Here is a 16,852-nt window from a genome sequence, read left to right as displayed (position 1 = left end):
TCACATGAGTTAAAAAGCACTCATAACTCTCTCTCTCTCTCTCTCTCTCTCTCTGAATCAATTTGCGACAACAATGGGAGAAAACAAGCCATATTTGGCCATGATCATAGTTCAGATTATATTTGCAGGCATGTCCATGATCTCCAAAGCTGCCTTCAATGGGGGCATGAACACCTTTGTGTTTGTATTCTACAGGCAAGCTATTGCTGCAGTTATATTATTGCCTCTAGCTATAATATTTGCAAGGTAAGTTTGTTCTCTTTCCAAGAATTTAAATTGGGTACTAATTGCGAACGTAACTTTTGTACTATCTTCCAACTTTGAAGAGACTCCGCGGAGTTCTATTTGTAAGAAATGTGTATAAAAAAAAAAGGGAAAAATGTGTCCAGGCCCCAAAAGCAGAATGTTCATGTGACCCGCCCCCTTGTATTTTGCCCCATGTGATTCAGCCCCAAAAAGTATCATTTAATATTTTAAGGCCCCTCCACGTCAGCAGTATAAAAAAAGAGATTGTATTTTGAAAAAAAACCCGAAATTACCCCTCCACTTATCTTCCCTAGACGTCTGGTCCACAAACTACATGGAAAGTCACGCCCATTAATGCAATCTGATGGAAAAAATAGAGGGAAATTTCCCGCCCTTTTTTGAACTCTATCATGAGCAATAACTCATGTTAGTTCTAAGTTATTTAATGTTAGTTCTAAGTTATTTAATGTTAGTTCTAACTTATTTTATGTTAGTTCTAATTTAGTTCTAATTCATGTTAGTTCTAATGTTAGTTCTAAGTTATTTAATGTTTGTTCTAACTTATTTTATGTTGTTCTATGTTAGTTCTAATTTAGTTCTGACTTATTTAATGTTAGTTCTACTTCCAGCTAGTGTTGGTTCTAATATAAGCGTTAGTTCTAGTGGCTATATTAGTTCTAATTGAGCTCCTGTTAGGACTGACACGATACCTGTTAGAATTGATACTGGAGAAGCTAGAACTAACACATCATCAAGTAGAAGTAATATGACATTTAGACCTAACAATTACGCTGGAACTAACGACTTAAATAAATTAGAACTAACACGATACCAGTTAGAACTAACACTAGAGAAGCTAGAACTAACACATCATTAAATAGAACTAACATGGCGTTTAGACCCAACAATTACGTAGAACTAATGACTTAAATAAATTACAACTAACACGATATCTGTTAGAACTAACACTAGAACTAACACATTAAATAAATTAAAACTAACACGAGCTGGTAAAAATTAGAACTAACCACATTAGTTCTAATTTATACAAAGTTAGTTCTATTTTATAACAAGTTAGTTCTAATTTTATACCATGTTAGTTCTAATTTTATGCCACGTTAGTTCTAATTTATGCCAAGTTAGTTCTAATTTATACAAGTTAGTTCTATTTTATAACAAGCTATCTCTAAATTATACAATGTTAATTCTATTCTGGAGCGTGTTAGTTCTAATCTATACCATGTTAGATCTATTCTGTAGCGTGTTAGTTCTAATCTGCACAGTGTTAGTTCTATTCTGTAGAGTGTTAGTTCTAATCTGCACAGTGTTAGTTCTATTCTGTAGAGTGTTAGTTCTAATCTGCACAGTGTTAGTTCTATTCTGTAGAGTGTTAGTTCTAATCTGCACAGTGTTAGTTCTATTCTGTAGAGTGTTAGTTCTAATCTGCACAGTGTTAGTTCTATTCTGTAGAGTGTTAGTTCTAATCTGCACAGTGTTAGTTCTATTCTGTAGAGTGTTAGTTCTAATCTGCACAGTGTTAGTTCTATTCTGTAGAGTGTTAGTTCTAATCTGCACAGTGTTAGTTCTATTCTGTAGAGTGTTAGTTCTAATCTGCACAGTGTTAGTTCTATTCTGTAGAGTGTTAGTTCTAATCTGCACAGTGTTAGTTCTATTCTGTAGAGTGTTAGTTCTAATCTGCACAGTGTTAGTTCTATTCTGTAGAGTGTTAGTTCTAATCTGCACAGTGTTAGTTCTATTCTGTAGAGTGTTAGTTCTAATCTGCACAGTGTTAGTTCTATTCTGTAGAGTGTTAGTTCTAATCTGCACAGTGTTAGTTCTATTCTGTAGAGTGTTAGTTCTAATCTGCACAGTGTTAGTTCTAATCTGTAGAGTGTTAGTTCTATTCTGCACAGTGTTAGTTCCGTTCTGTAGAGTGTTAGTTCTAATCTGCACAGTGTTAGTTCTATTCTGTAGAGTGTTAGTTCTAATCTGCACAGTGTTAGTTCTAATCTGTAGAGTGTTAGTTCTATTCTGCACAGTATTAGTTCAAGTCTGTAGAGTGTTAGTGCTATCCTGTAGAGTGTTAGTTCTATTCTGTAATCTGTTCCGATCCAAGTCAGTTCTGCTTCTGCACATGTTAGTACTATCTGATACCAAGTTAGTTCTATTCTTTGGCTTGTTACTCCTAGCCCCTCGAGCGCATCGAATAACTGAGATGTTAGTTCTATTCTTTTAAGCGTGTTAGGCCTAATATGATAGTTGTTTTGTTACTTACAACTTTTTATCTAGTGTAAGCTGATGTTAGTTCCCGATTAACAAAGAGTAAACATTCAATCGGAAAAAAACAAAATATTTGTTGCATACTGGGACGAAAACACTTCAACATATCAAACACTTAGTCAGCTATAGATTCATTACATGTTTTACGGTTATGACCTTCCATATGACATCGAGAACATTTTACTGGCCGCGTGTAAACAGTTCTGTTGTTGATACGCCTGGTTTTATTTCTCCCTTTCCTTTTTGTTGTAAGTGGAGGTAGGATCTGTATCTCATCCCTTGGCACGATGCGCTTCTCAAAGTCAGGGATAGGGTAGAGGATTGGCTCGTAGCTCTTTTTAAAGGCTTCAACCGTCATAAACCAGTCACAGAACTGGTAGACATCCCTTTTCATAAACATAATGGATGCGCATGCATGTTTGCAAGGGACACGGGTTACATCCCACCCACGGCAAGTGCATGTTTTATTGTCTAGATCCACTTGACAAGATCTATGGGATTGTACCTCAAATAATCCTGTGTGGGACTGACGAACCTCCAATGGACGACCATTTTCCATGTTCTCTTTGAGAGCAAGTTCAGCTTTGGGGCAAAGAAATTGATTCCAACTTTCAGCCATGGTTCGTCGCTCATTCATACGAACCATAATCTGTTTACGTATGTGCTCTACCAGTTGAAGTATCCGTAGTAGCCTAGCCTCATGTATCCATTTGTTGAATGACTCTGCAACATTTGATGTAACGTGACCATATCTGAAACATAATAGGGAATTCGTCAAGCGGCTTATAATAGTCATGTAATGAAATAGCTTATAACTTACCTAACTCCAGGGAAAAACGCATAGAGAGAGAGAGAGAGAGAGAGAGAGAGAGAGAGAGATGGGATGGGGTTAAAGGGATGGGCGCAGTTACCAAGCTCAATCAAATCAAAGGGTAAATTTGTAACTTTTGTTGGATTTTTCTCAGGATCTGGTACTTTGGGGCCTTAACACAAATACAATGTGTATTTGGGGCTGAATCACATGGGGCAAAATACAAGGGGGCGGGTCACATGAACTTTCTGCTTTTGGGGCCTGGACACATTTTTCCCAAAAAAAAATTTACTCTTAAATCGCTAAAATGTTTGAAGAGGCAGATAGACGCTCCATAGTTCTACTGTTGAGAGTAGATCTTTTTTTTTTTTTTTACTTTTAAAAGAGTTGAAAAAGTTCACTAAAAGGGTCTACTCGCATGAACAGAACTACAAAGGATCTATTCTCAGTGGGGTGATACTATAAGGGGTCTATCCTCAATTAACCCATCTAAATATTTTTCATTCGTTATTTTCTCAAGCTTGATTGAGTTCAGGGAATGTTAGGAAAACTGCCCCTCCATTGCCATTCAAATTGATGTTCAAGATTTTCATGCTTGCTCTATTCGGGTATTATATATTTCATTGCTTTCCCAATTCTTATTAGTTATTATTATTATTATTATTATTATTATTATTATTTTGTAACATTTTATAACTTTTATTTGAATTTAGATACACAGTCAACTTGAACATGCACAGTATCGCCATCAACCTCACCTCTGCAACAGTAAATCTCATACCTGTTTTCACTTTTATTATTGCACTTTTATTTCGGTAATTTCAGATTATACTTAAACCATACATTTTTATATAAACTCAGAGAAATATCTATATGGTTTCATAATTTTGACTGATATATATTATAGGGAAGAAATTATCAGATTGAGGACTTTCACAGGAATCGCCAAGGCAATTGGAATACTAATTTGCTTTACAGGAGTCATGATTATTGCATTTTATAAAGATCGTCATTCGAATCCATTCATCAACGATCACCAAATTCTCCACGGAAGTAATCAGAATCGTTCACATACTAGTATGAACAGGACATGGATAATTGGCACTTTTCTCATGATTTTGGTTGCATTTTGTTGGGCTTTATGGTTTGTGTTACAGGTATATACCTAATATTGTTCATTCTTAAATCTTAATCTCTACTAAGATACTCAATGGTTTTATTTACTTTTCTAAATTATAGGGGTTATTATTGAAGGAATATCCATCATGGATTTGGTCCTCTGCTCTTGTGAGCATGTTTAGTGCACTCCAGTGCTTTGTTGTTGCCAACATCGCAGTAGAGAGGAATGTGAACAAATGGAAGCTACATTGGGATGGCGGACTTCTTGCAGTAGTATATAATGTAAATGGTTTCTTGCATGCGATACGATAAAATTTGTATAAAATTTGTAGATAACCGATAAATCCTTTTTAATTAGTTCATCGACTAATGAATATGATCTCAAATTTGACACATACAGGGAGTGTTGGTGGCTGGACTCGTGTTATACTTGCAAACTTGGTGTATACACAAAAAAGGCCCTGTCTTTGTGGGAATGTTCTTTCCTTTGGCTCTTGTTGTTACCATTATAGCCTCCTCCTTCATCATAGAGGAAGTTGTAAGTCCTGGAAGGTAATCATCGATCATTTCTTTCGAAAAATCTATTTTGTGGTGGTAATTTTGGTTATTAATTAATTAACCTGGTGCTGGTGTTTTGGTTTGTGATACTGAACATATATATGCTGCAGCATTGTGGGTGGAGCTTTTATGGTTGTAGGCCTTTATTCTGTCCTATGGGGAAAGAGCGAATTCAAATGCTGAGGATGCAAAAGAGAGAAACTCACATGTTGAGGTTGCAAAGGATTGCATCTCAAAAGTTTAGATTCCTGAATGGATTTGGTTCATAACATAGTTCAGATTAATTTTTGAGTGATGCTATCTGATTTCCCTTCTTCTTTTTTTTTTTAATCCGACCCGGTAGCATTATTATGGGATGCTATAGGAGAAACTCAAATGTTGAGGGTGCATGATGGATGAAAGTTTGTATATTGTGGTAACAAATTTAGAATTTGCTGTGGAGATGATTTATTCTTTTCGTTAGTTGATTAACATATGAGGAAACCCTTTGGTTACAAGGTAAGTGTTAGATATGTTTTCAAAAAAATATTGTTTTACATATGGCCTTGAAAGCCTGTTTATTAATTATGTTCTTTGAACGACTTTATTCAGTATAGTCGACATTTACTTCCTAATGCAAATTAGGAACTTTTTTTATATGTAATTCGCTCAAGTGAGTTTGATAAGTTTAACAGTAAAATTTAACTAATATAGTAAGAATTAAAATGTTCTCAAATTAGTATGTGAGTGTTGCATGATTATCTTTTGGGGGAAATTCTTCTAAAGTGAGACTTTTAAAAACTTTTATGCTATGTTTGGGAGTTTACAGGAGGGGAAGGGAAGGAGAAACAAGGCAAATGAAAGGAAATGAATGGGAGGGGGGGTGTAATAATCATGTTTAAAAGTTTAGTAAATGGAACGGAAGGGAATCATTTCTTAGCCGTTGGATTCTTATCATGATAGCCCAAAATTATAAAGGGATTTTTTTCATAAGGGTAAATTTTGTTTCACTTTTCATTTTCGACATTTTTATTCCTCATGTTGTTCTTACGTTCAATTTCTACGTTGGATTCTTATCATGATAGCCCAAAATTATAAAGGGATTTTTTTCATAAGGGTAAATTTTGTTTCACTTTTCATTTTCGACATTTTTATTCCTCATGTTGTTCTTACGTTCAATTTCTACGTTGGATTCTTATCATGATAGCCCAAAATTATAAAGGGATTTTTTTCATAAGGGTAAATTTTGTTTCACTTTTCATTTTCGACATTTTTATTCCTCATGTTGTTCTTACGTTCAATTTCTACCTATCATGACGATAAAATGTTGGGTCTTGCAAAATTCGGATTTCACTAGAATGAGGGTCAGTTTTTGCATATAAACTTACGCCTCATTTGGCATGCAGGAATGGAGTGGAATGGAATGGTCATTCCCACTTCTCATTCCCCCACATCAAACATAACCATTTTTTAGAAGTTGGAATGATCATTTCTAGGGAATGCTCATTCCCACTTTTTGTGGGAATGAACATTCCAAGTGAATTGATGGGGAATGGTCATTTCCTTTCAAGTGGGAATAATATTAGTTACTTAATTTCTAATTACACACCCATTGATGATAAAAATAAAATTAAAAATCTTGTCACATTGAGCGACATAACTAGATTAATAACATGGATATGTATGAACAATTGATTAAGATGTTTTTCCTTAGACTTGCATATATAGGGAAATGGATTCTATGATAGAAACACGAAATATTGATTATTTTTATAAAGTTTATTTTTAAAAATAAAATTATTTAGTTATTATTATTATTATTATTTATTTTTATCTTTTTAAAAATCTATGTTGTTATAAGGGCATTATTAGAAAATTAGGTTTCATTCTCACTTGTGAAGTAATGATACCAAACATGAGAATGAGAATGGAATTTTCATTCTAGCTTCATTCTGCAAACGCACCCAAACAAAAAAGAATGGGAATGGGCATTTCATTCCCGCATACATTCCATTCCATTCATTCTTCCATTCCATTCTCATTTGAGTCCATTCCTGCGTACCAAACGATGCGTCGGGGTTTTACCCTGATTTATTTTAAAACCCACCCACTTTCAAGTTCACCCACAAAACCCAAAATACCAAATCCACTAATCTTTGACGATTTCTAGTTCACATTCTAGCTAGTATTGCCGGCAGTTCAGATCTAAAAGCAGAGACCATGGCCGTGTTTCTTGAGGTTGAGGATGGATGATTGCAGAGTGTGATGGTTATTGATGCTAGTGGAGGTGATAATTACGCGCCCTCTGAGTTTATGGTGGCTTTTGAGTTTGCGTTGGAGGCTGCTTGTACGTTTATAAGTACTAGTTGAGATGCACGTGCAATGCACGTGGTTGAATATCATAATTATTTAAATTGATAAAAGTAGAATAAAAATAAAAAAGAAAACAAAGTTTTTTGTGAGATTGATAGAAGTAAAACTTTAATAAACTTTTACCAAACCGAAGTAAAACTGCAAATTACAAACACCTTAAAAATATTACAAAGAAGTAGTTGAGGAGCAACGCTTGTACTTGAAGAATTGATTAACTTTTATTCTTTGAAAAATATTACAAAAAATAATATCATTAAGGTATGGTTCAGCATTCTCTGTATCATAGAAATAAAATTAAAAGTATGAAGAATTATTTTCTTGCGAAATTAGAGCAGGGAGATTATGATATATTTTCCTATGTGCTCTAAATATAATTTTTTTCCTTTGATGCAAGGTCTCTATCATATCTTGCTCCAAATAATATGAATAAAAATGCTATTATAAATTACTTGCCTCAGACAATTGTATTGTATATAGGACATATAACTCATATGGAATATCCACATTTGCTAAGTGGATTTTGTTGTTGCAAGAGCAAAATATTAGAGGCTTGTGTTCAAACTTTTTGGCTCTATAAAACACACAAGAATTTAGAGTGCATAGCTTATATGTTGTAAAGAGCATACTGGCTCATGAAGAATTTTCCCTAATAACAATATTATTACAATGATACTAATATTCAGTATTAAATCAACTTTATTATATAAGATTATACGACCCTTTTTAATAAAATGTGTGTGTGTGTGTGTGTGTGTGTGTGTGTGTGGAAACCTTGATGCTTGTAGCCAGTAGTTGAGCTCCACAAAATTGGTTAACGTTGACCTAATACATCTTAAGAACGACTTACTCTTCATTATCATTATTAATTAACGAATCTATACATTACACTGAAAACACAATGAATATTTAGAAAACTATAAAAGAAACACCCTCAAAGTTTTAAAAATTATAAAAAAAAACACCCTAAAATTTATAATTTACAAATATACAAAACTATTAAACATTACATTGAAATCAAAGAATTGCAAAAAATTATTGAAAATTTTCAAACTTTGGAGGGGTAATTTGCAATGTACTAAACTTTAAGGGTGATTTTTATAAATTTTAAATTTAATAGATTTTTAATTAGTTATATTCTTTTCAAAAAGTTATGGTTAATATTGACCATGAAAAGTATTTCTTAAACCTATACTTTTAAAGGGAGTATGATATTTTTTACAAATTTTTTAATTTTCTAGGGGTTATTAGTACGTTTGTATATTCATTTTAGTGTCTATAGGTTAGAAATTCTCATGGTGTTTTTTTTGAAAATTATAAATTTTAGGGTTTTTTGTAATTTTTTAAACTTTTAGGCCATTTCTACATATTGCAAATTATTTATAGACTATTTATAATTCCTTTGTTTTCAATTTACTAATGAGTTTACAATTCTCATGGTGTTTTTTTTTGTAAAATTTAAAATTTGAGTTTTTGTTTATAATTTTTGAAACTTTAAGGGTGTTTTCTATAAATTATAAATTATGTAGGGGATATTTACAATTCTTATATTTTCAATATACTGTTAGGTTAGAAATTATCAATATTTTTATAAATTTTACAATTTTGAGGGTTTTAATTTGTAATTTTGTAAAAAGTTTAGAGAGTTTATTGCAAATTCCATAAATTTTTAGGGTTTATTTGTGTTATTTGTAGGTTTCTAGTGTTTATAGGTTTGAAATTTTCAAGGTGTTTTTTACAAAATTTAAAATTTTAGTGGTGTTTTTATATTTTTCAAAACTTACAAGATATTTTCTCCAAAGTGAAAAAAACTTTTAGTTTCTAGCTAGGATATGTTTTTTTAGATTTCTCACTAAATTAAAATAAGTAAAATTTATAATTTTCAAGGTGTTTTAATATAATTTTGAATTTGTAGGGGTGTTTTTACAATTTAAAAACTTGAAGGATATTTTTTACAAAGTCCAAAAATGCTAAAGTGCTAGCTAGCATATGTTTTTTTAGATTTCTCTGCGAACTGAAATAAGTAAATGATTTGAATTATATCAAATGTGTCTTCTTTATCCAATAACATGTTAAATATCATTATGAATAAGATAAATTATTTAATTACCAATTCAAAGAAGATATGATAATTAAAATAGATTAGGATAATAATGTAATATTTAAAAAAGTTAAGGGTAATATTGACCATGAAAAGATTTTTCCGAACTCGTAATTTTAAAAAGAGTATGATATGATACGATATGATATGATATGATATATGGGTCTAAAGATAAACATATTTAGTATTTTGGATTAAGGAGTAAATTTGCAACTTTGGTGGGTTTAAAATAAGTAAGGGTAAAACATTGGGTTTATAAGCAAAAACCCCTTTTTCGTATGATGATATGTGAAGCAAAATCCTAGATGATCGGAACACCGATATTACTTGTTTTCAAAATAATTTAAAAGGTTGCCATCACCGCATAATCCCAATTTGTTTTTTTTTTATTAATATCAAATCAATGTAGGATATTCTCCGGTCCCGACATTAGATATTTTCTTAATAGCGGCATATAGGAAAGGGTCTCTGTCGAAGAGGCTTCCTCCAAATTTTGTATTTAGTGCTCTTATCCTTTCTCATACTTTGTTTTTTCTTTCTTTTTGTTTTCTTTTTCTTTTTCTTTTTATTGTGACAGACTTGAACTACTATTTTATTATTGTTGGTATAAGCATTGATAGCTTCGTGCAAGGATTAGAACCATCAATTAGTTCAATCATTTCATCCTTTATGGATCATTTTGTTTCAAGACGCAACTCCAAAGTTTGAGACTAAAGTGAAGGGTGGTTGTCTTTTACTTGCTTTGAGAAGATTTGGGCTCAGATTGGGGCAATTGGTCTCTTTCTATTCGTGCCTCCTTAATATTATGATTAAGTTAAACCTAGCATAGATACACTTAGGTACGGTTGCGCCTCGTTTGCTAAGCGGGAATGAGTGGGACACTGGGAATGGAATGTTCATTCTCACTTCTCATTCATACATACCAAATACAATAATTCTTTGGAAGCTAGAATGTCCATTCACATTTATCATTGATTCCACTTTATGTGGAAACGAGCATTCGTAATGAGACAATAGGGAACCATCATTCCCACTTAAATGAGAATCAAATAAATACATGACTTCCAAGTATGCTTATTCTCGTCTTCCATTCCATTCCCACGTCAATTCAATTCCACTCTTTATTTTGTTCCATTCTCACTTCACTTGATTCCCGTGCACCAAACGAAATGTCAGTTTCTATCCGATTTGGCCAAGGCCAGGTCATGTTAGTTTGGTGGAGCCAAACAAATTAGAGTTAAGGTAAAATTTGCAAAATATACCTATTTTGTTAAATATTTAGCAAAACAAACCTCTTTTTGGCTACTAGTCCCGTATGTTTCGAATGATTTATTTTGCAAAAATCGACCTCTTTTTGGCTTGTTAAATCGATCTCTTTTTGGCCTGTTAGCTAAAAATATGTCTATTTTGCTAAATATTTAGCAAAACGGTATGTTTTGCTAAATATTTAGCAAAATAGGTCTATTTTACAAATTTCTTCTAGAGTTAATTGTGGATAGGCCTTCTGCACTATCCCCCAAGGATGCATAGACCCAATGTGGTCGTGTTGTTGCCGATAGACTGTTTTTATTTTTATTTTTGTTATTATTGTTAAATTGGGATTAACCTCTTATGCTAACTCGATAATTGAATAGTCATTTTCACAACCGCAATCATCTGATGAATTTTAGATAACTAATATCATACTACCAACGAACCGAATTATCTCATTTTTCACGGGTAAATTTCATAAAACCCCTGGAATTTTGGGGTCTAAGATAAATTGTAGCCGCATATTAACTGATAGTATTGGATTAGAGCATCTCCAACAGCTTCTCCAAAATTTTCTCCAATATGGGGAAGCAAAAGTCATATTCTCCAACTAATTTTTACATTTACTCCAACAGCTTTCCCATTTTGAAGAATCCATTTTTTTCTCCAAAATTTTGGAGAATGCTGCAGATTTGGAGAAGCTTCCCCATTTTTTCTCCTCCATCCCTATTTTGGGGAATGAGATGGGGAATCTGTTGGGCCAAAAACCTAACTAAATTCTTCAAAAGTGAGAAATGGGGAAGCTGTTGGAGATGCTCTTATAGTTGGGCCAAAAACCTAACTAAATTCTTCAAAAGTGAGAAATGGGGAAGCTGTTGGAGATGCTCTTATAATCAAGAAGGTTCTCTTTATTTATTATATCTATATATTTATTAGGATCCTATTTATTATTATATACAAATATTGCTATTTAAAAACAAAGTTACATGACATTTAGTTATTAGGATTGACAGGCTATTAGTATTCGGTTACAAGAAATTAGTAAATTCTTACTAGAAAAAGAAGTAGAATAATAAGAAATAAATCCATGGGGTTGGTTAACGAAGTCAGTTTACCACCTTCCACATTGTTTATGCAGAAAGTCAAATTAGAAACTAAAAGTATCTTGCTAAAGCTTTTTAGTATTCTTAGCTTAGTAGTAAATCTTATACTGATATCGAGTATTTTTAACCATTCTCTATTAATCTATCTAATCTAATACACTATTATAAAAGTGGGTTGCTATGTTAAAACATTTCTTCCTAAAATGCCCTCCAAAACTCATACATGCACTCATTAAAAACATACATGCATACATAAATTACATATATGCACACCTAAATCATAGCCCTTTGAATTAAACACATCCATACATGTACATATACACATATAAATTATATTATATCTCTTTAAATTCATTTCATAACCGAAATCATCAACTCATTGGTTTTTTCCTAGCAGAGACCTACTCGGCTTGCAGACACTTTTTTAATGACAATAATGGTGAAAGAAAAAACTTCCAAAATATTAATATTTAATACAAAACGGCACCTTATATAGCAATGAATACCGTATGCTTGGCTTCATTTCCCTAACGCATGAATTATGAAGCAACAATACATCAACGTTTGAAGGAAACAGTTACAAAGTAGCAAGCTATTAATTAATTAAATGTAAGAATACCATAAGCCATAAGTTCTCATAGGATTTTGATTAATTACCATACTATATATAAACATCTTAGTTCTCAAATTTTTAGTCCATTAAGAAGGAAAGTCATAGTATTCATTAGAAATTTCATTCACAGTGAATACCCTAACCGTTGTTAGACACAAGAGTTACATTTCCATTATTGCATGTTAAATTAAATTAAATTAACTTATGGTTTTATAACTCCATCAAACCCACTTAAATGACATTAATCCAATCAAAACTTTTGAAATTCTCCTCTTTTAATTGTACCATTATATCTATTTAATGACATCCAACTAAAACCTCAAAACTTTCCCATCACATAACCTCCTTTACTATTATTATAATGTAGCACTAGCACCGGCTCAAATATTTAGTCCATTAAGAAGGAAAGTCATAGTATTCATTAGAATCGGTTGCTTTTCAAGCTTCCTCTAGATAACCTGAGAGGAGTTTTAGTTTTTCACTTAAGAGAAATTTTATCTATTTTGGAGGATCGAACTTCAATTTGTAGAAGTTCTATAATGCACGTGCAATTTATAAAAGTTTGTTAATGTAATTTTGAGCTTATCAGGCATTGAGTAAAATCATTATTTTAATGTCAAATGAAGTAAATATTAATTTATTCTTTAATTTTTTTGAGCTCAAACTTAATGTGAATCACATTAATGAATATGGGATAGCATAAATTGTATGTTAATTTACATCAACGAATTTACAAGAAAGTTTAATAGTACTTTAAAAATTACATCAACGTTTGTTACAATTGATGTCATACGTGAATGCTTAGCTGAATTAATGTCATCAGTTACAAATGTTTTTTTCTATTGATGTCATACGTGATTAATTCAACGTTTGTTACAATTGATGTCATACGTGAATGCTTAGCTGAATGCTTATGTTGCTTGCTGAATTAATGTCATCAGTTACAATTGTTTTTTTCTCTCATAACTATGTAATAAATGTAATTTACACTTTTGTCCCTTCTATCTCATATAAATATACTTCATACTCAACTTCCATCTTACCAAATCTTATCAAATCCTACCAAAAAAATAGAGATGGAAACAACACTATGTGATACAAAAAGGTTAGTAAAATCATTTTTTTTGTAAGGTATAAACTCAGAATTATCTCTATAAATTATATATTTTTTTTGTGAAGCATGTCATCTGATCAAGATGGAACTAATGATCAAGCCAACATCGCGATCCGAGAGTTAAAAATTTATCAAAAACAATGGAGTATAAATGTTCGTGTCTTACGTAATACTATAGACTCATTTAAGAATGGAGAAGGGAATAAACAAAAGCTAATTCTAATTGATGAAGAGGTGATACGAATTTCACATTGTTATTATTTCATTTAATTATCATATTACCATGATTACGTAATTTATTCTACGTTATGTATTTTGCAGTGAACACTTATCCAAGCAATTTTATTTAATAAGCTGATAGAAAAGTTCAACGGTTTATTGATAAAAGGAGAGACGTATACTATAACCAATGGAGAAGTAAAACCTCCAAATTTGAAATATCCAACAATTAATCCAGAAAAGGAGTTGGCACTCACAACAAGACAATCATTCGAGAAACAAAAAAAATTGTATCATTGGAAAAGTTGAAACCAACATTCCTTTCATTTAAAGATGCTTCTGCTTTTGATGATGGAATAATGCCTTTTGGTAAGTTTTTTTTAAAATATTATGCGAAAAATAATTCATATTAATAATCACTAAAATTTCTCCATTGCAGATGTTGTTGGATTCGTAACAACTATGAAACCAATTTTTACCAATCCTAAATCCAAAAGAAGGGAGGTCATAATTATGAATAAAGAGTAAGAATTTAATATTATTGTTTATTATTATGTACTGATTATTGGTAAGAAAACTAATTTTTTTAAAATATTTTAGATTTGATCAAATTTCGGTGACACTATGGGGTGAGTTAGCGGAGATTGAAGGATCGTCTTTGGAGAATTTGAAAGATGCGAAACCCGTTGTTGCATTGCTAAGCGTAATTGGTAGACGTTATTTAGGTAAAAAAAATAACGACAAGCATGGTTTTAAAATGATGTGAAAATCTTTTAATTTCAAGTTTGTTTTATTTTTAGGCGAGTTTCAATTATCTACAAAATCATCAACTCTGGTGCTCGTGAATCCTGAAATTCCACAATGTAGAGAAATGATAGACTGGTAAGTTGGAAAAAAAAAATTCATGATCAGTGAATATATCAATTGCCAATAAATAATCAATATGGTGTAGTTGCACGTCCTATGTATGGTTTTTGTTGGCGAGTCCGACATATACAAAAATATTAAATCAAATTTTCTCAAGTTTTTTTAATATTTTTTTGGCCATTGTTATTTTTTGGCCATTGACATTGATTATTTGGGTCATTTATTTCTTAAAAATATATAAACAGTAATATAATGTAAATTCTGTCATTAAACTTTTTTAACTCTTACTTCTCATAAATTTTAGGCTTAGAGATTCAAACAGTGAAAGCAGTAAAAGTGTATTGTTGACACCAATAAAAAGGATTACTCAAGCAAATAGGGTCAAGCTGACTGATGTTATCAATATTTCGCCTCAATTGTCTAAGGTATGTTAAATTTAGTAATAATGAAATTTAATTTAATTAATCATCTAAGTCTTTTTGTTATTTGACTTCTCTTCAGAGTATGTTTTGCTCATTTGTGGCAAAAATTATAACAATAATCAATGCGGAAGAACCATTTTTTAGTGCATGTACAAAATGCAAAAAGGCAGTGCATGAGATTAATGGCAGCACAGCAAATTGTACAAACTGTAAAAATGGACATTCAGATTGGACAATCAGGTTGGATAATATACACTTATTATTAGATTATTGTTAATATGTATGTACGCTTTCTTATGCAAAAAATCATTCTAGGTATAATTTGCGACTAGAGGTGAATGATGGAACAGATACAGCATATGTAACTTTATTTGATGAAGCAGAAATTTTGATTTGTTGCACAGCTATTGCATATGTAGAGATGTTTGAGGATGAATCTTCTGAATGTTACCAGAAAATGAAATCATGCTTAGAAAAGGAATATGTTTTCCTTGTGAAGATAAATGAGAAAGAAGAATCCAATCGAAAAGCAAGATGTATAATTGCGCAGGAGGTTCGAAAAGTAGAAGAAATACACCCTCCTATTGCCGAAACTGAAGAAACTGGCAGAAACAAAGTTATTGACGCCAGAAAACGACTATTTGGACTCAAGAGTGAAATGCTGAAGAAGAAAATAAAAATGAAACCAAGTACTTCAAGCAGCTGAGATTTGTATTTTTCTTTTATAATGTTATTTCATTCTTTAGCTGTAATGTGATCACTCTTTTTGTCATCTTTAATAATTAGTTTTAATTTTATATGGTTAACCGTTCTATTTTAATAATTAACCTTTTAATTCTTATCTCTTTATTTCTCTTTGAACAATTATTCCCTACAAAAGGTACCTTCTCGAATAAGGACCTGCACACACATCAATTATTTTCTTATATATAGATCATTACATCAGATGTCTAATGCGATGTACATATAAAGTTTTGCTATAGCACGACCAAACATGCTGACTGACTATTAGACCCAATAGAGCTTAAACAGAGATTCGTCAAAAGAAACATATAAATGGACATAGCACATACTCAAATCATAGAACAGATAAATAAAATATGCTATGCACACAATACGGAAGTTATAAGTCAAGTAATTTCTATTTTTTAATTTATTAAATATGTTTTTAACTTTTAGAATTACGATTTGTGTACTAAGGGATGATTCAAGTGAAGGATTTACACAGAGATTCGTCACTCTTCCTTTTAGAATTAATGTCATCATGATTAAAGAAAATTTTCAAGAAAGGGAAATAGTTTTGCCAATTAAAAGAATGAATGCGAACCAAGTAAAATTATATTAAAAATACATGCATGCACCGATTTGCTCATCTATTTTTTCCATTAATGATAATTTCATTACTTAATAATTATTTGGCAAGTCATTATTACTACATAATTAAGATATAAGTCAAGTCTTACCAAATAAGAATAAATAGGGAGAGCAAAACGTTTTTGGATTTGCTAAACCATTCTATAATTGGCAAATTATTTTTTCATTTATGATATGATAATTCTGTTACTTCATATATTTTTTCATATTTATGATAATTAGGAATAAATAGGGGGAGAAAAACGGTTTAATAATGCTAAATATCGGCTTAATTATTACTAAATACAACAACTTTATCCTGATTAGGTCAATCAACAAAATTTCTTACCTAATGAAACACAATTCTTAAATTAAAATTGATTCCAAATCTTTAAATAAATATTTGGCAAAACTATACAATTTCTTTACAAAACGTTTCTACAATT

At 31.5% G+C, this 16,852-nt stretch overlaps 1 protein-coding gene across 1 annotated transcript; it reads left to right on the top strand.

Annotated features, from left to right (window-relative positions):
- LOC109838160 (WAT1-related protein At5g64700-like) lies at positions 1-5,197 on the top strand. Its single transcript, XM_020406624.1, has 7 exons — positions 1-246; positions 3,883-3,945; positions 4,051-4,152; positions 4,245-4,494; positions 4,577-4,738; positions 4,857-5,008; positions 5,125-5,197. The coding sequence occupies exons 1-7, from the start codon at positions 74-76 to the stop codon at positions 5,195-5,197; spliced, it is 975 nt and encodes a 324-aa protein (XP_020262213.1). The 5' UTR covers positions 1-73.

This window comes from Asparagus officinalis, chromosome 4 (assembly GCF_001876935.1).
Source record: "Asparagus officinalis chromosome 4, Aspof.V1, whole genome shotgun sequence".
NCBI classification, from domain to species: Eukaryota; Viridiplantae; Streptophyta; class Magnoliopsida; order Asparagales; family Asparagaceae; genus Asparagus; species Asparagus officinalis.
Note: the sequence above shows the minus strand (reverse complement) of the source record. Positions and strands in the feature narration are given on the sequence as shown.

What these genes read in the sequence shown, in the direction of transcription:
- LOC109838160 (XM_020406624.1), top strand. Translation starts at nt 74, where the DNA reads ATGGGAGAAAACAAGCCATATTTGGCCATGATCATAGTTCAGATTATA. An exon ending in ATTATTGCACTTTTATTTCG is followed by an intron (nt 4,153 to 4,244) that starts GTAATTTCAGAT and finishes TATATATTATAG; the next exon opens with GGAAGAAATTATCAGATTGA. An exon ending in GAAGTTGTAAGTCCTGGAAG is followed by an intron (nt 5,009 to 5,124) that starts GTAATCATCGAT and finishes TATATGCTGCAG; the next exon opens with CATTGTGGGTGGAGCTTTTA.